At 37.4% G+C, this 23,184-nt stretch overlaps 2 protein-coding genes across 4 annotated transcripts in view; one reads left to right on the top strand and one right to left on the bottom strand.

Annotated features, from left to right (window-relative positions):
* Positions 1 to 6,608, top strand: part of LOC121390619 (urease accessory protein UreG-like) — a 28,756-nt gene extending 22,148 nt beyond the window's left edge. Inside the window, exons 6-8 of one of the 2 annotated variants that reach the window (XM_041522480.1) lie at positions 1,600 to 1,747; positions 4,293 to 4,396; positions 6,415 to 6,608. In XM_041522480.1, the coding sequence (XP_041378414.1) occupies positions 1,600 to 1,747; positions 4,293 to 4,396; positions 6,415 to 6,543 (381 nt within the window). In that variant the 3' untranslated portion in view covers positions 6,544 to 6,608. Of the gene's footprint in view, positions 1 to 1,599; positions 1,748 to 4,292; positions 4,454 to 6,414 lie in introns of both variants that reach the window. The other variant, XM_041522481.1, reaches the window with a different exon arrangement.
* Positions 6,609 to 7,123: 515 nt separating this feature from the next.
* Positions 7,124 to 22,425, bottom strand: LOC121390620. Of its 2 annotated transcripts, none has more exons than XM_041522483.1 (5): positions 22,346 to 22,425; positions 14,312 to 14,392; positions 10,692 to 10,793; positions 8,984 to 9,148; positions 7,124 to 7,194 (listed from the first exon to the last, which is right to left on the bottom strand). In XM_041522483.1, the coding sequence occupies exons 1-4, from the start codon at positions 22,385 to 22,387 to the stop codon at positions 9,002 to 9,004; spliced, it is 372 nt and encodes a 123-aa protein (XP_041378417.1). In that variant the 5' UTR covers positions 22,388 to 22,425; the 3' UTR covers positions 7,124 to 7,194; positions 8,984 to 9,001. The 2 variants fall into 2 exon arrangements, with proteins under 2 accessions (XP_041378417.1, XP_041378416.1); XM_041522482.1 differs by having other exon boundaries at positions 9,000 to 9,148.
* Positions 22,426 to 23,184: the final 759 nt, after the last annotated feature.

Here is a 23,184-nt window from a genome sequence, read left to right as displayed (position 1 = left end):
GGGGACTATAGGCAAATATGCATGTAGATAATGGAAAAATACACATGTAGATAGTGGGGGAAATATACAACAACACAGTGTGGATAATTGCTCCTAGTGTGGGAAATACACATGTAGATAGTGGGGGAAATATACAACAACACAGTGTGGATATATGCTCCTAGTGTGGGAAATACACATGTAGATAGTGGGGGAAATATACAACAACACAGTGTGGATATATGCTCCTAGTGTGGGAAATACACATGTAGATAGTGGGGGAAATATACAACAACACAGTGTGGATATATGCTCCTAGTGTGGGAAATACACATGTAGATAGTGGGGGAAATATACAACAACACAGTGTGGATATATGCTCCTAGTGTGGGAAATACACATGTAGATAGTGGGGGAAATATACAACAACACAGTGTGGATATATGCTCGTAGTGTGGGAAATACACATGTAGATAGTGGGGGAAATATACAACAACACAGTGTGGATATATGCTCCTAGTGTGGGAAATACACATGTAGATAGTGGGGGAAATATACAACAACACAGTGTGGATATATGCTCGTAGTGTGGGAAATACACATGTAGATAGTGGGGGAAATATACAACAACACAGTGTGGATATATGCTCCTAGTGTGGGAAATACACATGTAGATAGTGGGGGAAATATACAACAACACAGTGTGGATATATGCTCCTAGTGTGGGAAATATACATGTAGATAGTGTGAAAATATGTATGTAGATAATGGAGAACATATACACGTAGATAGTGGGGAAATATGCACACAGATAGTAGGGAAATATGCACGCAGATAGTGGGGAAATATGCACACATATAGTGGGGAAATATGCACACATATAGTGGGGAATTTTCTGTAATATGCACGCAGATAGTGTGGAATTTCTGAAATATGCACGCAGATAGTGTGGAATTTCTGAAATATGCACGCAGATAGCGGGGAATTTCCGAATTATGCACGCAGATAGCGGGGATTTTTCTGAAATATGCACGCAGATAGTGGGGAATTATGCACGCAGATAGTGGGGAATTATGCACGCAGATAGTGGGGAATTATGCACGCAGATAGTGGGGTATTTCTGAAATATGCACGCAGATATTATAGTGGGGAAATTAAAGGGACATTCCTGAGTTTGCTACAATTTTTAAGACGTTATTGACTAACAAAGACTTTTTAACGATTGTAATTACATATCAAATATATTTTTCTGCATAAAATATTAGTGGCCGTTTATTAAACGTGTTTCTGATCGTGTTTATACTAGGTGTTTTTTTTGTACTAGGTTTTTTTTTCGTACGTACGAAAGTATTTGAAGACAAAATCTAGTTTGGGCTTCTTACAAATATTAAGACGACCAGAAACACATTGAATATACAGACACTAATATTCTAAACAAGAAAATATATTAAATATGTAAGTTTAATCGTAGAAATATTTTATTGGTCGGAAACATCTTACAATGCAGCAAAAACAGGAATGTCCCTTTAAGCATGTTATTTATTTTTTTAGGCTAGCGGTAAACGGACGAAAGGTGATGTTATTACGCGCCTGGTAATAACGATGTTTTTTCATTCACAGGATTACTCACTAAACATGGAGGAGGTTAAAGATCTCACTAAGACATTTAAACCACAGATTGTGTTTATTGAATCAGGGGGAGACAACCTGGCCGCCAATTTCAGCCGAGAATTGGCAGACTACATCATTTACGTCATTGACGTTGCAGGTAAAGCCTACCGCACACGTATAGAAGGCTACTTAAGACGTTTTGCCTTCGTGTGCGAGATAGCTTTTCGTCTCTCGTGGTCGTGGGCAAAATATCTATTGTTTTTTTTATATGTTTTGCCTCGCGTGGTAAAATGTCACCATTTGCGGGCTACGTGAGTTATCAGCTGAGTTGAATTTATCATCTGATCAATCAAAACACAAAAATTGCGTCAGGATGACGTCATTGTGACAGTCGTAAGCAAACTAGCTCAAATGACAACTGGCAGGGTTTGAACTTGGTGAATCAATTTTCATGGCATTCAACATTCCTTAATCGTAACCTCACGGCCACTGCACATAAATCAGTATTTGTTTTCTTTTAAATCGCCTGTTGTCTATATTGGCATATTGATGGCGTTTGTTAAACTTTTATAATCAAATTAATAAGTTGTTTATAATACAATTTTTTTTTTTTTTTTTTTTAGCAAATAAAATATTTTTACATGATTTTCGTGCTTAGAATAAGAATACCTTTAAAACCAATCAATTCCTGGACATCGTAATGTTTTGTAATATTATCTCAATCTCTATTTTTGTCTAAAATAATTTTGTACGTACGAATTTATTATTTCTTGCAACGGACAAACAAAATTTGAAATAATTCTGTCAAAGGTCCTTGCGAATGTACAGGCATTTAATCCGTATAATGCATAACATTTAATTCATGTTAAGGTAAGAAAGAGTTTTGAAAAACAGAAAAAAAGAGCAAGATATGTGTTTATTTTGTAAGTGTATGGGGGGGGGGGGGGGGGGACGAAAGTGGTGCTGGGGCTGAACACTCAGAATAATCCCTTTAATAATCACTATCTCACTGGTACTTATTTCTGGACTTCGTAGAGTTTCCGTCAGTGGGCTCATTGGGCTATTTCTCGTTCCAGCCAGTGCACCACAACTGGTATATCAAAGGCCGTGGTATGTGCTACCATGTATGTGGGATGGTGCATATAAAAGATCCCTTGCTGCTAATCGAAAAGAGTAGCCCATGAAGTGGCGACAGCGGATTTCCTCTCTCGATATCTGTGTGGTCCTTAACCATGTGTCCGACGCCATATAACCGTAAATAAAATGTGTTGAGTGCCTTCGTTAAATAGACCATTTCCTTCCTTCGGAGAGTTTGGACGAACTTTGAAAACAAATTAATAGCATACAATATTTAAAACAAATATTTTCTACTAGAGCTGGGAATCGCTTGCAATTTTATGACTGATCATGGGTTTTCAATTTGAATTATTAGGATTATTCATCAAATGTCGTGTTCACTGAAATAGACCGACATTCCAAATAGTTAATTTTACTTTTAATAGTAAATCCAGTATCTGTTGTTTTTTCCACGCATCCATACAAGTCAAAACCTAGGCAGATTTATGTCAAGTCGATCGTCTAAACTGTAGAAACAATTAATGTGAAATCACTTTTTGTTTTCACTGTGGTCTAATTTTCGTGTAATCAGGACTACTACAGTCAACGAATTTAAAAATACAACGGAAATATAATACATGTGTACATGTAATACGAATTTATGGTACTTCATTTCGATCCACTGAAATACATTTCGACCCACTGAAGTACATTTCGATCCTCTGAAATACATTTCGATTCTCTGAAGTACATTTCCATCCACTGAAGTACATTTCCATCCACTGAAGTACATTTCCATCCACTGAAGTACATTTCGACCCACTGAAGTACATTTCTATTAACTGAAGTACATATCTATCCACTGAAGTACTTAAAGGAAATCTGTTTTCTAGAAAAACCACAAAAGTTTAAGCCCCCAAAATAAATGATTTCACAGTAGCTACCGTTTTCCCGCGACAATCGATTATGATAATTATCGCTTATAATAATCGATCATTGGAACATCATAATTTCCTTCAAAATGAGTTGCATAAACAATATTTATTTTGGTTTTAAAGTATATAGAGGATACTCCCCAAGTGTCTTGTGATATCATAATTTATCAGCACGAGTTGATAAAAGTATGAAACCCGAGGCTTGCCGTGGCTTTTTATACTTTTACCAACGAGTGCTGATAAATTATGATATCACAAGACACGAGGGGAGTATTCTTTTTATCATCCATTATCATTCTTTTTATTTGCAAAAATTGTAAACAATGTCAGTAATGTGGGTTGAATGTCACTATATTTGAAAGTGATAGACTCGTTAACTAGCAGAACGACAGTGGCGTGACGTCACTAATGATAGGTTTAGCGCTGAAACATACACAGTGACATAACAAAATAACGTCTTGTGATGAAAATTTTACAAATCAAGATTATAACAAGCGATATCTCATGCGGAGAATATCGCAGGAAATATATCAAATTACAGTGCCAGCGGTATCTCCTACAAAAACCTTTAATGGATGATAAAATGAACTATGTTAGTATACATGGCAAAAAGAAACTGCCCCATACATGTGTCCATAGTTTACTTCTTCTTGTTTGTTTTTCATTAAATGTTAAAGAGACGTTCACGTGAGTTTTGTTCTGTTTCGAAAGGTGGAGACAAGATTCCCCGGAAAGGAGGACCTGGCATTACCCAGAGTGACTTACTCGTTATAAACAAAACTGACCTGGCGCAGGCAGTCGGAGCTGATTTGAAGGTGAGGTAACCAACAGATGAAAACAACAACCAATAAAACAAGAAACATTGTGCACATGTAATTATATGTTTGTGTTATTCAAATATGCATATACCGTTGGTTATTCTTTTATTTGTTTCAAGTAAAATATTTTTTCACCTGATGACACTGATAAGTAACAGGTCTCCCAGACCTTCTCTATTTATTTCCTATTTTTTTATAGGATCCATTTAAAAGACCTATATTGAGATTCATTTCTTGTATTTCCTATATTTACCTCAATTGCTTTGCCAAAATGCCGATGAATAAAATATGTTACTGGGTTATATTTGCAATGAAAGGCAGCCAGCCTGTTAGAAATTCAGAAGATGCTTTGAATGTGGGAGATCTGTATCAAGTGCCAATCAAGATCCTGCTCACCTGATGAGGCGAGGAGGATGTATTACTGATACAAGATGCACCAACTTTCAAAGTATCCTGGATATCGGCATGGACTGCTGGCAAGCCTTGGTATATATTTGTTGAGGTAGTAGATGGCATCTTGTGTACATACGCAAGGTAAGAACATACCATTAGTCATGTAAATGTCTTTAGAAATCCGTGTAAAATGCCTATAATCATGATAATCGGTTCAAATTTTCCTATAAAACTCCTATATTTGACCTCAAAATTCCTATAAAACTCCTATATTTTGGTATGCAAATTGCCATATTTCCTGGGAGGCCTGAACTAAATATGCTACCTTATTGATATAGGACCGAACCTCACTGAAATAACTAGAGGGGACAACAAAAGAACTTGTGTACGGTAATATGTTATATAGGGACTTCTCCGGGTAGACAAAAGGACACTCCTTGCTCTCTCCGGATATACTAATACTTTGTCGGTGTTTGCTAAGATGCCCAGAGGAAAAGGAGGAAATAGAAAATAAGGTCGTGTCAGTTATTATACCTGTATATAGTATTATAGTCACTTAATGTTCAAGCACACCTGTAGTGTGGAATTAGGGAAATTGTTTTAATAGCACTTTTACTCTTTCTTGAATTTTATTTATAACTAAGGTATGGCAATCCTTAATCAAGAACATTGCTTTGCTGTACAAGTAAATGACAACATCCTGGGATTGACCAGCTACATATTAAAGTTGGTTTTGTTAACGACACAACTAGAGCATATTCATTTATTAATCATCAGCTATTGGATGTCAAACATTTAGTAATTTGACATATAGTCTTAGAGAGGAAACCTGCTACATTTGTTTGCATTAGTATCAAGTATCTTTTTTTTTATGCACCATCCCAGACAGGATAGCACATACCATGGCCTTTGATATACCAGTCGTGGTACACTGGCTGGAGTGAAGAAACATGTACATAAAACTGTGTAGTGTAGTTTAGTATAGTGTAGTGTAGTGATGGAAATTGGTTGGAATTTCTTCTTCGATCACCGGTTATAATCAATTTGCACTGTGCACCTTATGTCGTGTTCACCAGGAGAGACAGCACAAATCGCTACTTTTACCGTTTATAATTATTTAATATCATGTTTATTTTCACATGGAAACAAACACCAAACTAACCTTGTGGAACAGCTAACATTTCCCCACACAAAGGGCAGGACGTAGGCCAGTAGTAAAGCGCTCGCTTGATGCGCAGTCGGTTTGGGATCAATCAGTGGGCCTGGGTTATTTCTCGTTCCAGCCAGTGCACCACGACTGATATTTTAAAGGCTGTGGTATGTGCTATCCTATCTGTGAGATGGTGCACATAACAGATCTCTTGCTACCAATGGAAAAAAGTAGCTGTTTTCCTCTCTAAGACTACATGTATGTAAAATTTACCAAATGTTTGACATCAGTAGCCGATGATTAATAAATAAATGTGCTCTAGTGGTGTCGTTAAACAAAACACACATTCACAAACACACAACGATTATGAATTTCTATAATCGATTATCACACCGACAGAGCCTAACCGATTAATTTTCGATTATAATCGATCATTGGACCATCACTAATAAACCTTTTCTTTCCTTCCCAGGTGATGGAACATGACGCAGCTCTAATGAGACAAGATGGCCCCACTATATTCGCCCAGGCAAAGCATTTCATTGGAGTAGACAAGATTGCGGATCTTATATTGCACGCATACAAAACTCAGACGAGTTGAAACATCAACCAAATATTTTTACATGTATTGTCAGTCATCGTTTAATAGAACTTGTTTGAAATATTCATCATATGTTGTTGTTTTCAAAGGGATTATCATCACCAAATAATGTTTCACACGCGTAACGGTTAAACTGTTTCTGTGGGGTGGTGGTGCATATGCTTGTGTCAGTCTACCAACTGTCACGACGAAGTTGGCCAAATCGCAGATTTTACGACTTCTACGAATGTCCAGTTGCTAGCCTGGGCGCTCTAACAACTCGAATCGCGTCGTACACAACTCCTACGGCCGATTAGTTGTTAGTCGGAGTGCTCCCGTCGTTAATCGAGAGTTGGGGAAATTACAACGCAACTGTCGAGTTGGCCAACTCCGTCGTGCTAGTTGATAGTCTGATTTTGGCATTAATGCACCACATTAAATATTCTACAGATAATTTCTTGTAAGTAATATGTTTATCGTAATTTTTTGTTTGATTTAAAAGCGTACATTGATATGAATATGTGAATCGTGCCTAATCGATTTCTGCTAATTGGTTGGCGTTGACGCCAGAGGAAGGTAAAGTAAAATAGAAAGCATTTCGTGACGTAGATGACATTTTATTCTCTGGTTCACAGCGTGGATAAAGGAACCTTTGACATCAAGACTCAGCGCCTGCAAAATAAATCAGTAACCGATCTTCAGGTTAACAGACTGTGTATTCATGATGCAACTGAATGCACTACCGATCCCCAGGTTACCAGACTGTGTATTCATCATGCAACTGAATTAACTATCAATATTCTGGTTAGCAGACTGTGTATTCATCATGGGACTGAATAAACTACTGATCCCCAGGTTACCAGACTGTGTATTCATCATGCAACTGAATTAACTATCAATATTCAGGTTAGCAGACTGTGTATTCATCATGGGACTGAATAAACTACTGATCCCCTGGTTACCAGACTGTGTATTCATCATGCAACTGAATAAACTACCGATCCCCAGGTTAGCAGACTGTGTATTCATCATGCAACTGAATAAACTACCGATCTTCAGGTTACCAGACTATGTATTCATCATAAAACAAATGCGCCTTTTAAGAGTTTGAAGGAGACCCGCTTAAAATTTGCCAATGACGTATGAAGTGATGAATATAAACATTTCAGAATATAAACTTTTTATGAAATGTACATTCCTTAGGTATACACCCCCATGAAGTTATACAGGTACCTGTGTGTACAGAAAATATGGATTTTTCACCCTGATGATTTTTACATTTGGATGTCTTGTAACATGTCATGTATAGGGTTTTCGTAGTTACTCAGTACGTTTTCGTGGTGAAAAAGCACATTGGAAAATTAGGCGATGGGCTACATAGGGTCCTCATGCCCTCTTCCCCTACACCCACCCATCTCTACTACATTTTTTTTTTTTTAAAAGCCCTAACATGTCCTGAATACGAAAGGAACTTGTAAATACAATATGACAGATATCCAAGATCGCGGCAAATATTTAACACAGCGGACACAAATAAGGACATATGAAACAACACATTGCTTTTGACATTGTGTTGTTTGTGATGTTTTCAGGAACCATAAATACGTTTCTGGTGTCTAAAGTATATCTTGACATTTCACAAGATGGCTATGAAAACGTGCTCACCGCCCCGAAAATAAGAACAGAAAGGAAAGAAATGTTTTATTTAACGACGCTCTCAACACATTTTATTTACGGTTATATGGCGTCAGACATATGGTTAAGGACCACACAGATATTGAGAGAGGAAATCCGCTGTCGCCACTTCATGGGCTACTCTTTTTCGATTAGCAGCAAGGGATATTTTATATGCACCATCCCACGGACAAGATAGTACATACCACGGCCTTTGTTATACCAGTTGTGGAGCACTGGCTGGAACGAAAAATAGCCCAATGGGTCCACTGACGGGGATCGAGCGAACGCTTTACCACTGGGCTACGTCCCCCTCCTTAAAACCCGAATAAAAATACATATTATAATTGACATTCCGAGCAAAGCAATCATCATATGATGACAAATGCACATTTCGTCTAACCAAGAGGATCCATACCATTTCAGGAAGAATGTACGAGTGGGTGGATGATTGAGTTTTAAGTACCCCAAAACCAAAAAATAGGTTTTGATCCTTGTTTCCATATTGGCTCTACATATTTTGAAGGGATCCTCATTTTTAAAAAATTGCAAAAAAAACACCCCCCGCCCATGAGGAATAAATGGAAAATAATCGATTACGGCATTGGAATAATAATCGTATTGTTATTATTACTCATGATACTTGTAATTGTGACTGTTACGAATTACTTTAATTTGATACATACATAGCTGGTGTTTAAAACGCAAGAGTGATCAGACATCCTTGAGCAATCTAATAATCTATATGAAACTGCTTCAGTGAAGATATTACACTTAACACACTAGCCTTTCATGGCTGATACCTTTATGCAGGCGCCTGGTATACGAGGTGGAACGTCTGGTGACGCACACACAGGAAGGAGTCCAGTCTGTCGTGGTACTTATCGCGGATTTCGTCATGGTTTCCTTGGGAGATTCCCTCGTTATTCTTGATTTGTTTGTACAGCTGATCCTGAATTCAATAAACATGAATTTTTTTTTATGGATTAGCATCGCCACTGTACATAATTACAACAATATGCCAGAGAGAGAGAGAGAGAGAGAGAGAGAGAGAGAGAGAGAGAGAGAGAGAGAGAGAGAGAGAGAGAGAGAGAGAGAGAGAGAGAGGGGAGAGGGAGGGGAGGGGGGGGGGGGGCATGCGCGGGGATGGAGAGGGGGTGGGGGTGGGGTGAGGTGGGGTTTGCAAGCCAGTACCCTAAAGTATTATATTATGTTGTTTTATTATTTGTATGTACACAACCCATGTTTTACCCTTGGCATGTGTTGTTCTAATTGTAAACAAGGGGCTGGCAATAAAATTGTAAAAAACAAAAAAAACAAAACAACCCAATATGCCAGATAATACACAGTTCGACAAATACGCTAGCCCGACGCTCGGGGCTCGTGCTTTTTAACACAGGGTTAGTGACAAATGCAAAACGAATAGCCCGATGGGATAAGAACTGAAAGTTATGCCAATATAGACCAAAACATACCATTCATGCTGATTTAAAACTTGGTAGGATTACCGATATACAATTTTGTGCACAAAATATTAGTGTACAGATGGTGGTGCAATTTTGAGAAAAATATACTAAAGTACAGATGGTGGACAGATTACCTAACTGTTCTGAAATTAATGTCAGGCAGAAAGGTCATTCTGGAGCGAGTGACCAGATAGAAAGAAAGAAATGTTTTATTTAACGACGCACTCAACACATTTTTTATTTACGGTTATATGGCGTCAGACATATGGTTAAGGACCACACAGATTTTGAGAGGAAACCCGCTGTCGCCATTACATGGGCTACTCTTCCGATTGGCAGCAAGGGATCTTTTATTTGCGCTCCCCACAGGCAGGATAGCACAAACCATGGCCTTTGTTGAACCAGTTATGGATCACTGGTCGGTGCAAGTGGTTTACACCTACCCACTGAGCCTTGCGGAGCACTCACTCAGGGTTTGGAGTCGGTATCTGGATTAAAAATCCCATGCCTCGACTGGGATCCGAACCCAGTACCTACCAGCCTGTAGACCGATGACCTGCCACGACGCCACCGAGGCCGGTCGAGTGACCAGATAGATACTAACGCGTTCTTTATTGGCGGCTGGAGAAGAAAGGACTGGAATGTGGAGTTGGATAACAAAAGAAAATGAAAGACATGTTGAGCTGCCAGATTGACTAGAAATGAAATCGAAATCAAAGAAAAGAATGGAAGTGGCAGTGGAATTATTAATAAATAAATAAATAAATAAATAAATAAATACGAGACTTAAATTTTAATACATGACTACAGTGTAAGTACCCCTAATAGATTAATTCAGATTAACTCGATATTTTTCTTTGGAGTCCGTATAAAGAAAGAAGCAATGTAATGAACTGTAGGTGACGTTGTACAACGCCACCTATACAAGTGTTAGAGTTTATTCCTCTAGACTACAGAATGCAGATCCAAGTCTTCCACTGTAATGCCTTACTACAGTGTAGGTATTACTAATATTGTAATTGACGTTACCTCGATTTTCTCTCTGGTGTCTTTGTGGTGCATGTCATTACGAAGATCAGCAGAGATCTCGACTAGGTAGCATGAGTCTGAGTTCCGAATCACAAGAAGATCCTGCAGTTAACACAAACACGGCTGCTAGAAGCTACATAATATATACATATAAAACGGCCATCAGATCCTGCAGTTAACACAAACATAATATATACAGCTAAAACGGCCATCAGATCCTGCAGTTAACACAAACATAATATATACAGCTAAAACGGCCATCAGATCCTGCAGTTAACACAAACACGGTTGTTAGGGGCTACATAATATATACAGCTAAAACGGCCATCAGATCCTGCAGTTAACACAAACATAATATATACAGCTAAAACGGGTTTTTTTTTAAACCCCTACCACACTTGGTCAAAATTTCTCCCAGTTTCTGTTAACCTATGGCCATGATTTTTACACCAAACGATGCATCATGGAACACTCTTTAAACGCATATATAACAATTATTCCCCCGGTTTGGTTTCATCAAGTTATGTTCAAGCAAAGTTAGCGGAAGTTTCTTATTTTGTTCAGTATACACGTCTGTTAGTGGCTACATAATATATACAGCTAAAACGGCCATCAGATCCTGCAGTTAACACAAACACGTCTGTTTGAGGCTACATAATATATACAGCTAAAACGGCCATCAGATCCTGCAGTAACACAAACACGTCTGTTAGAGGCTACAGAATATATACAGCAAAAACGGCCATCAGATCCTGCAGTTAACACAAACACGGTTGTTAGAAGCTACATAATATATACAGCTAAAACGGCCATCAGATCCTGCAGTTAACACAAACATAATATATACAGCTAAAATGGCCATCAGATCCTGCAGTTAACACAAACACGTCTGTTAAACACTACAGAATATATACAGCTAAAACGGTCATCAGATCCTCCAGTTAACACAAACACGCCTGTTAGAGACTACATAATATATACAGCTAAAACGGCCATCAGATCCTGCAGTTAACACAAACACGTCTGTTAGAGACTACATAATATATACAGCTAAAACGGCCATCAGATCCTACAGTTAACACAAACACGTCTGTTAAACACTACAGAATATATACAGCTAAAACGGTCATCAGATCCTGCAGTTAACACAAACACGGTTGTTAGAAGCTACATAATATATACAGCTAAAACGGCCATCAGATCCTACAGTTAACACAAACACGGTTGTTAGAAGCTACATAATATATACAGCTAAAACGGCCATCAGATCCTGCAGTTAACACAAACACGGTTGTTAGAAGCTACATAATATATACAGCTAAAACGGTCATCAGATCCTGCAGTTAACACAAACACGTCTGTTAGAGACTACAGAATATATACAGCTAAAACGGTCATCAGATCCTGCAGTTAACACAAACACGCCTGTTAGAGGCTACAGAGTATATACAGCTAAAACGGCCATCAGATCCTGCAGTTAACACAAACACGGTTGTTAGAAGCTACATAATATATACAGCAAAAACGGTCATCAGATCCTGCAGTTAACACAAACACGTCTGTTAGAGACTACAGAATATATACACCTAAAACGGCCATCAGATCCTGCAGTTAACACAAACACGTCTGTTAAACACTACATAATATATACAGCTAAAACGGCCATCAGATCCTGCAGTTAACACAAACACGTCTGTTAGAGGCTACATAATATATACAGCTAAAACGGCCATCAGATCCTGCAGTTAACACAAACACGTCTGTTAGTGGCTACATAATATATACAGCTAAAACGGCCATCAGATCCTGCAGTAACACAAACACGTCTGTTTGAGGCTACATAATATATACAGCTAAAACGGCCATCAGATCCTGCAGTTAACACAAACACGTCTGTTAGAGGCTACATAATATATACAGCTAAAACGGCCATCAGATCCTGCAGTAACACAAACACGTCTGTTAGAGGCTACAGAATATATACAGCTAAAACGGCCATCAGATCCTGCAGTTAACACAAACATAATATATACAGCTAAAACGGCCATCAGATCCTGCAGTAACACAAACACGTCTGTTAGAGGCTACAGAATATATACAGCTAAAACGGCCATCAGATCCTGCAGTTAACACAAACACGTCTGTTAGAGGCTACAGAATATATACAGCTAAAACGGCCATCAGATCCTGCATTTAACACAAACATAATATATACAGCTAAAACGGCTATCAGATCCTGCAGTTAACACAAACATAATATATACAGCTAAAACGGCCATCAGATCCTGCAGTTAACACAAACACGGTTGTTAGAAGCTACATAATATATACAGCTAAAACGGCCATCAGATCCTGCAGTTAACACAAACATAATATATACAGCTAAAACGGCCATCAGATCCTACAGTTAACACAAACACGGTTGTTAGAAGCTACATAATATATACAGCTAAAACGGCCATCAGATCCTGCAGTTAACACAAACACGGTTGTTAGAAGCTACATAATATATACAGCTAAAACGGCCATCAGATCCTGCAGTTAACACAAACACGTCTGTTAGGGGCTACATACTATATACAGCTAAAACGGCCATCAGATCCTGCAGTTAACACAAACACGGTTGTTAGAAGCTACATAATATATACAGCTAAAACGGCCATCAGATCCTGCAGTTAACACAAACACGGTTGTTAGAAGCTACATAATATATACAGCTAAAACGGCCATCAGATCCTGCAGTTAACACAAACACGCCTGTTAGGGGCTACATAATATATACAGCTAAAACGGCCATCAGATCCTGCAGTTAACAAATATACAGCTAAAACGGCCATTATCTGTTTTGGGGTTTTAGACTGATGCACATTATTTAAGGTGTGATTAATAATCACAGAACGCGGAACTGATACGTCACATAGGATGGGGAGGGTGAAGATAAGGAACTTGATGTCGACGTTGTTTTAAATCCACACACACACACACACACGGACACACACACACACACGCACGCACGCACACACACACACACATACACACACACACACATATATATATATATATATATATATATATATATATATATATATACATATATATATATATATATATATATATATATATATACATATATATATACATATATATATACATATATATATACATATATATATACATATATATATATATATACATATATATATACATATATACATATATATATATATATATATATATATATATATATATATATATATATATATATATATATATATATATATATATATATATATATATATATATATATTACGATTCTTTTTCTCTCTTTTTTTGGAATTCTTTAATTTCTGACAAAACTTAAATAAATTTCCAGCCAGAGGAATATAATTGCATTAATTTATTTGGATATCAGTAATGTGACGTCATGCAAGAACAAAAGAAAACCACACATTTAGGCAGTCAGTAAATCTATCCATTTCCATCCATCTATTCACCCGTCCGCCCGTCCGTCCGTCCGTCCATCCATCCATCCATTCACTCATACATTCATTCACTCATGTCCACTATATTTTGCATTCAAATAATATTTAACATTTTGTTATTTTTTGTTTTCAACTCACGTTGTTGTCATGGTAGACGAAGTGGTATCCATGGATACGGTCTCCTTGGGATCCCCATGGGAAGAAAGGAAACAGCTGGCCCTGTGAAGTAAAAAAAACCCCACCACATGATAAATAAATGTCGAGACATGCAGTATCACGACTGTAATAGATTATCTGTAATTACAACTGCTGGATTATTATATCCATACCCTTCTGTCCAGCAGCGGATCCGGGGGTCCGGACCCTCCCCCCCCCCCCCCTTTTGTAAATTCGAGCATGATGTGTCATCTGTAAGAAGCTCGCTGTGTAAAAGGAGAGATCAGCCATCACATTTGGATCCCTCTTTCAGAAATCCTGTATCCGCGCCTGCTGTCTGTCCATCTGTCTATCTGATTATACATAAGAATATTGTGGGTAGCTGTCTTCTACCCTATGTTGTTTGGTGATGTATACTAGTATACTGGAAAATGTATGTTGACATAATGACAATATATAACAATATATGTAACATGTAGTATTGCATTTATAATTATATTCATAATATACTTACCTTTATTTGATACCCAACAGCCGAAGTGTATTTTTGTGCTGGGGTGTCGTTAAACATTAATTGATTTTTTCATTTAGAATGTCGAAACAAAACATATTTTTTATCGCTTTGCGATATAATTTTTTTTAACGACACCACTAGAGCACATTGTGTTTTTAATCAGCGGCTATTGGATGTCAAACTTTTAGTAACTTTGAGATATAGTGTTAGAGAAAAAACCCGCTACATTTTTTTCCATTAGTAGCAGGGGATCGTTTAGATGCACAATCCCACAGATATGATAGCACATACCACGGCCTTTGAAATACCAGTCGTGGTGCACTGGCTAGAACGAGAAATAGCACAATGGACTCAATGGCAGGGATCGATCCAAGACCGAGCGCTTTACCACTGGGTTATGTCCCGCCCCCGAAGAATATACAGTGACATAATGTCAATATATAAATTATTATAATGTGTAATCTTCAACGCAGAAGAAGAAAAAGAAGTAGTAATGTGTAACATATTCGTATTAAATACAAATTGACCGGCCCCGGCTGCCTGTCGTAAAAGAGTAGCCTATGTGGCGACAGCGGGTTTCCTCTAAAAAAACAGTGTCCGAATGACCATATGTTTGACGTCCAATAGCCGATGATAAGATAAAAAAAATCAATGTGCTCTAGTGGCGTCGGTAAATAAAACAAACTTTACTTTTTAAATACAAATTAAAAAACAAACATACTGCATTTAGAATGTAATAAGGTAGTTGTTTTTTAAAATCGCTTTACGTTATAGACGTACGAGCTCCCATTTTTGTAGGACGGGGTAGGAGGGGGGGGGGGGGGGGCAGGCTGTCTTTTGCCCGAATTAAACGACAATGCCCGAATCTAGATAACAACGTTTATTCATATTAGCCTTATTACCAAACAGCTATGTAGGGTTGCAAACAAATCATTATGCATTTTTTACACGGATTACAACTAATTTTGAGGTTAAAATGGTGGAAATACACGGTAAAAAGGTCTCAAGTTAGCACATATTCCCCGATAATTTTTTTCTTCGAATTTGATATTTGGACAGCACCCCCCCCCCCACCCCCCACCCCCGCCTGCCTCGAACGCTTATGCTTTGCGCTATATGCATACTTTTCGTGATGAAATGACAAATATCTTTTCTTTTCTTTTTTTATTATTTTTTTATTGTCCCAGATCACAAACATGGCAGTGTCAGGGATGGGAGCCCCAAATCACTGCTGTACATATTATTAATATACAACACATATATCCATACACAAACAAATACGTACACACGTACTCGGATGTCCTCCGATACATACACATATGTACATACATAGATTCACACATACATATATACTCTTCAAAAGAAGAAACGCAAAACCACATTGTCGTAACATTTGGAGAATTGATTTAATTATTGAATGGTGAGTCCGATAATTACCAAATGTTGCAGGATTGTTCACAATTCACTCTAGTCCATTGTGAGTAAGTGATAGGACACACCACCAAGGTCAAGGTCATCTGGAGTCAATACCGGGTGTGGCCTCCGCGTGTGTTGACAACTGCCTGGCACCGCCTGCCCATTGAAGCAATCAGAGTACGGATGACGTCCCGGGGGATGGTGGCCCACTCGGCCTGCAAGGCTGCTGCCAGCTCGGGCAGGGTCTGGGGCTGTGGTTGTCGCTGTCGGAGGCGTCGGTCCAACTCGTCCCATAGATGCTCAATTGGGTTCAAATCCGGTGATATCGATGGCCAAGGAAGGACATTAATGTTGTTGTTCTGTAGGAAAGCCGTTGTGAGACGTGCTGTGTGAGGCCTGGCGTTGTCATGTTGGAACACTGCGTTGGCGTTGGCCATAACTGGAACGATGTGTGGCCGGAGGATGTGGTCAATGTAGCCCTGTGCATTCAGGTTGCCCTGCACGTGGACCAGGTCAGTTCTGCCAGTGTGTGAGATGGCTGCCCACACCATGACACTACCCCCGCCGAATCTGTCCACTTCCTGCACGCAGTTTGCCGCATAACGTTCACCACGACGCCTATACACGCGACATCTTCCATCATGACGTCGGAGCAGAAATCGGGACTCGTCACTGAACCACACCTGTCTCCATCGCAGTTGAGGCCATTGTCGATGAATCTGGCACCACTGCAGTCGGAGTCGACGGTGTTGTGGTGTTAAGATGACACCTCGAACTGGACGTCTGGCACGAATTCCTACCTCACGTAGGCGGTTCCGTACGGTCTGGTCGGATATCCTGCGCAAACCTGGTATTGCTGCGGCTGTGGAGGTGGCAGTAGTCAATCGTTCCCGAAGGTGGCGTACCCGGATGTAGCGGTCCTGCCCGGGGGTAGTGACCCGTGGTCGACCGGATCTAGGGAGGTCACGTGTTGATCCATGTTGCTGGTAACGGTCCCACAGTCTGGAGATGGTGCTTGGGGACACATGGAATGCCCTGGCAACGGCCGTTCTGGATTCGCCTGCGTCTAGTCGGCCGATGGCATTGTTTCTCTGCGGTTCACTGAGACGTGGCATGTCCTGGATTGTCAACTGTCGGCCAGATACAGAGGCCAGGCAAGCGAACACCCTGCACTTTTATACTGTCGGTGTTCATGTTGCACGTGCAGACAACGCACGTGCAGTGGTGACCTGGTTTGCACGTTGCTGCGTTTTTGCGAATATTCACATTTTGGAACTTTATTGTACAGTAGCTGCGTTTTATCGAATGTAACCGTGGGAATGTGTTTGGGACATGCAATGACCTTATATTCACAAAGCATGAACCGGTAGGAAACATAAAATCGGAGTTATAACCCATTTGTACCCTTTTGCGTTTCTTTTTTTGAAGAGTATATATACAAAAAGGCATCAATGTAAGTGGGTACAAGAGTAGTAAATATACATACATGTAATTGGTTTAATCTGGGATATTATAAAGAGAAGAGAGAGGATAAGAAAGAGGAAAAAGAGGTAGAAGACGAGATAAGGTTATACGTGAGGTGTATGTTTATTTTCCTTGTTTTCCGCTATCTCCAAACAAGCCATAGACAAGAACAAACTTAAACTAACATCATATATATATATATCATTTAATCGTTATCATTAAATACATTAGCCCATGGAGCCCATTGTTTATTAAACATTTCATGTTTGCAATTTTTATATAAAATAAATCTTTCTATTTCAAACTTTTGCTTCAACAGATTTTTAACAACTTTGATTTCTAAATAATTTTTTGGGTATCTTAGTTCCATAAACATAATATTTTATGTTAATAATTAACCAGTTAAGGAAGTTAGATTTGTTATTAATAATACCAAAGATAACATTATCTTTATTGAAATTAATTATAATACCAGTCTGCGTCAATATCCAGTTTTGAACTGAACCTATAAGTTGTGAACTTTATTGCATTCGAAAAATAGATGTGGTATGGTTTCTGGATGTTTGTTACAAAAGCTACACATGTTTGACTCAACATAGTGAATAATATATAAGAAAGTGTTCGTAGCTAAGATTCGGTGAACTAGTCTATATTAAAATCATATTAATGTTGAATCCTGAGTGCTCTGAAAAGGAAGTAAATTCTGCCCATTCACTTGATGAAAGATAAAACCTTGATTGGTGTATTTAGCTTGCGATTTTGGAGTTATGGATTTAGAGTTTAATAAGTTGTACACATCCTTACATCCTCTTTGTCTTTTAAATAAAAGATTAAGTTTAAATGGAAGACTTAGGTTATTAACCAATTTAAATTTGTTATCTTTCAACTCATCTAAACTATATATGTATGTTTTTACTGCATTTGTTAACGAAGCATAGTTAATGAAATTGGTGGATATATTGGTTTTTTTTTATGAACTGATCATATTTTAAAATATCACCTTTTTCGTCAATAAGGTCGTTTATAAAAGCAATTCCTTTTTCAAAATAATTTTTGTACAGAAATGGCTTACGATCAATGAGTATTCTATCATTCAGCCAAATATTAATACATAAAATATCATCTACGGTTTGAGGATTAAGTTCTTTCTATGTTTTTAGCCAGCTCCAAAATCTCCAAAATCTATTTGCAATATTTTTACGTTTTCTTGTTAAATAATAGTCTCCGTATTTTAATATCTCTTTTGTTGTTATACCAGTAACCAAATTAAATAGGTTTACCCATTGTGAATTACTTATAAATAATCTTCGTAGCCATGAGCATTTTAAGGCAGTCATAAAATTGTTTAACTTTATCATTTTAAGACCTCCAACTTTATAGTCTTGAGTTATTAAATCACGTTTTAATTTTTCAGGCTTATTCTGCCATATAAATTAAAACAATAACGTATTTAAGTTTTTTAAGATCGTTTCTCCAGGATTAGGTAATGATATTAAAAGATGTGTTATTTTAGGTATTATTAAAGTTTTAAGAACAACTATTTTTCCTAAAACTGTCAGTTTTCTAATAGACCACAGTTTCATGGAGTTTGGCATTTCTTTTATTTTAGATTCATAATTAACTGCAGTAATATTTTTCAAATCTACTGAAAAATTAATACCAAGTAAATTGAATTGTGTTGCGCCCAAGTCCAATTTCCATCTTGTATGGTGGTAAACATCTTTAGAAAACTTTTTGCTCCCAATCCATATAGCTTTTGATTTTGAATAATTTATTTTTAGGCCTGAAATCTGTTCATAATAGTCTAATTCCATTAGTGTACTGCGAAGGGACTCGGTAGATCCATCTAGAATAAAACATGTGTCGTCAGCATATTGCGATATTAAATATTCTTCACCATCTATATTTATGCCTTAAATAGTTGGGATATTTCTAATAATAATTGCAAGGATTTCAGCACATATGATAAAAATGTATGACGATAGTGGGTCGCCTTGTCTGCATCCTCGTTGTAAAATGATAGGTTGAGATAGAAATCCATTTTGTATTACTCTTGACATGGAATTATAAAAAAAAAAATTGATCCACTCTTTTATTGATGATTTAAAATTGAAAATATCAAGTGCTTTGTCTATAAATGACCACGATAATGAATCAAATGCTTTTTCGAAGTCTATAAGAAGTAGTAATCCAGGAATGTTATTCAGTTCGGTACATTGCATAATATCATATATTAGTCTTATATTTTCTCCAATATATCTTCCTTTTACAAAACCAGTTTGATCATTATTTATTATTTTGTCCAAAGTTTGCTTTATTCTGTTAGCGATGCACCCTGAAGCCATTTTATAAATGCAATTTAGTAGAGTTATAGGACTCCAGTTTTTAAGAAATTCCTTTGGTTTATTTACTTTCGGAATACATGTAATTATACCTATTTTTTGTACATTTGACATTTCTGTAATAGAATAGCTATAGTTGATGACCCTGGTTATAAAATTTCCTAAATCAATCCAAAACATTTTGAAAAATTCAGCTGAGAAACCATCTGAGCCTGGACTTTTATAATTTTTCATGGTTTTAAGATATGACAGTATTTCTGAATAAGTCAATTCGCCTTCTAATCTATTAGCTTCTTCATCAGTTAGTTTATTAAATTTTAAATTATAATTTTTTTTTCAGTTATATCATTATTACTTTGCCCAAGTGGCGCAGAATAAAGATTTTCATAGAAACGTCTGGTTTCTTTCAAAATTTCTTCCTGTTTTCTAATTTCATTTCCATTATCTAATTGAATTCTTGAAATTAGTTTGCTAGAATAATTCCTAGATTCCATATTACAAAAATATTTTGTTGGCTTTTCTCCTTCCTCTATCCATTTTGCCCGTGACGAATGTAGTGGCCTTTGAGTTTATCTTTTCTTAATTCTATTAGTTCTTCTTTTTTATCTTCAATTTGTTTTGTATCTTCAGTGTTTTCATTTTGTTCTAGCATTTTAATTTCCTCACATAGTTTAATTTCTAATTCGTTTCTTGTTTTATTTTTAAAAGCCGAATACGAAATTGTCTTTCCTCTAATTTGCATAAGTAATGTTTCAAGAAATAGTTGGTCATTTATTATAAATTGAATTTCGTTATCCGCAATTGATTTTAAGTTTTTAACATTATAAATTGGCACTGCATACTGACACACCGGCCTCGGTGGCGTCGTGGCAGGCCATCGGTCTACAGGCTGGTAGGTACTGGGTTCGGATCCCAGTCGAGGCATGGGATTTTTTAATTCAGATATCGACTCCAAACCCTGAGTGAGTGCTCCGCAAGGCTCAATGGGTAGGTGTAAACCACTTGCACCGACCAGTGATCCATAACTGGTTCAACAAAGGCCATGGTTTGTGCTATCCTGCCTGTGGGAATCGCAAATAAAAGACCCCTTGCTGCTAATCGGAAGAGTAGCCCATGTAGTGGCGACAGCGGGTTTCCTCTCAAAATCTGTGTGGTCCGTTAACCATATGTCTTACGCCATATAACCGTAAATAAAATGTGTTGAGTGCGTCGTTAAATAAAACATTTCTTTCTTTGCATACTGACATTTTATTTCCCAAATGGTTTCTTTAATTATTTTGACGTATTCCTTACAAGTTAATAACGAATTGTTAAATTTCCATAGTCCCCTACCTTTTTTAATTTGATTAAATTTAATATGTAAAACTACACTAGAATGATCGGAACGATAGCTATTTTCAATTGTTACCTTTTCAACAAATGGCATTAAATTATTAGTTATAAGAAAAAAATCTAATCGAGCTTGTTTAGGTGGAGTTTTTTTTCTCCAAGTATATCTTTTAAGATTTGGATATAGTTCTCTAAATGGATCTTTTAAATCTAAAATTTCCATAGTTTCTATGATTTGTTTTTGTAACTTTGGATGATTGACATGTAAATAGTTTTGAGTGTCTAGATTTTTATTTAAAACCAAGTTATAGTCCCCACAAATTATAAATTTATCATTATCCAGATCTACAATATTGTCAAACATATTTTCATAAAATGTTTTATTGTCTATATTTGGTCCATATATGTTTACAAGTGTAGTCTTTTCACTTTCTATTGTTAAATCCAACATAATCAAATTACCAGAATTATCTATTTTGATTTTGTGTATTTTGTACTCAAAAATATTATTAAACATAATTGCAACCCCACGAGCGTTTGCCTTATATGAATTAAATATGCATTTATATCCCCACTGAGTTTGTATATATATATCTAATTCTGTTGTGAAGTGGGTATCTTGTAAGCAATATATATTAAACTGTTTGCATTTTAAATAATGTAATATGTCCTTACGTTTTTCCGAATCCCCGAGTCCCTCACAGTTAAGTGTTAAAATTCGTAAATTTGCCATAATGCCTTTATTTTTGTTTTGTTTGAGCACTTCATTATTGTTTTAACTACAACGATGGAAATTCTAATTTTATATGATTTAGTGTATAACTTGTTTAGAAATAGCAGGTAATGAATTTGAAGTCGAATACACCTAACCTTGTTCCAATGGATAAGACAGAAAACAGTGACAAGAAAAGATACCTAACAGAGGTATACATAAAATGACAATTATCTTACCATGGCCACTGCTAACAAACTAAGGAAGACCAACCCGTTCATGGTGACAATCAAACTCGAGTAACTGTCAGTGTCTGAGAACGACCCCTGTTTTATACTGGATCCCTGAGATCGGCCACTTCCGCTGGGAAGCTCGACAGACTGTCGTGACAAATATAGCCCGGCCATCGTGACTTTGATAACAAAGCTTCACGTTTAACAGAGTCTCCTTTTGACCAATCCCCCCAACCCCCCAACCCCGCAATCTGATGTGCAAGACTGTCTGGTTGTGATTCACAAGTTGGATTTCACACATTGATTAAAATACTACCAACAGTCCCCTGACCTGCTGCCCATCCTGCAGTTGCAATGGGTTTTTATCAGTTATAGATTGTACTGTTAGCGACCTAATTCTAACCCTGCCTTTGATTATTCATTCTCGGCTATTGGATGTCAAACATTTGGTAATTTTGACATATAAAGTTTGTTTTTGTTTAACGACACCACTAGAACTCATTGGTTTGTTAATCATCGGCTCATGGGTGTTAAACATTTGGTAATTTTGACATCTAGTCTTAGAGAGGAATCCGGTCACATTTCTCCATTAGTAGCAAGAGATATTTTGTATACACCATCCCGCAGACAGGATAGCACATACCACGGTCTTTGATATAGCAGTCGTGGTGCACTGGCTGGAACGAGATATAGCCCAATAAGCCCACTGAGTCGATCCTAGACCGACCGCGCATCAAACGAGCGCTTTACCACTGGTATACGTCCCGCACCAGAGGCAGTCCAAAAAAAGAGTCGCCATAAAACGCTTGTTGGAATTTATACGCATGGATACTTGCTGTTGTGCG

Source organism: Gigantopelta aegis, chromosome 15, assembly GCF_016097555.1.
Source record: "Gigantopelta aegis isolate Gae_Host chromosome 15, Gae_host_genome, whole genome shotgun sequence".
NCBI classification, from domain to species: Eukaryota; Metazoa; Mollusca; class Gastropoda; order Neomphalida; family Peltospiridae; genus Gigantopelta; species Gigantopelta aegis.
The sequence above is the reverse complement of the archived record's forward strand: the minus strand, read 5'-3'. Positions and strand labels throughout refer to the sequence as shown.

Bases quoted from the DNA above. Each gene is read 5' to 3' on its own strand.
- LOC121390620 (XM_041522483.1), bottom strand. From the start codon at position 22,387: ATGAACGGGTTGGTCTTCCTTAGTTTGTTAGCAGTGGCCATG. The intron at 10,794-14,311 runs GTGAGTTGAAAA...TGTTAACTGCAG, and splicing joins TCGTCTACCATGACAACAAC to GATCTTCTTGTGATTCGGAA. The intron at 9,149-10,691 runs GTAACGTCAATT...TATTGAATTCAG, and splicing joins ACACCAGAGAGAAAATCGAG to GATCAGCTGTACAAACAAAT.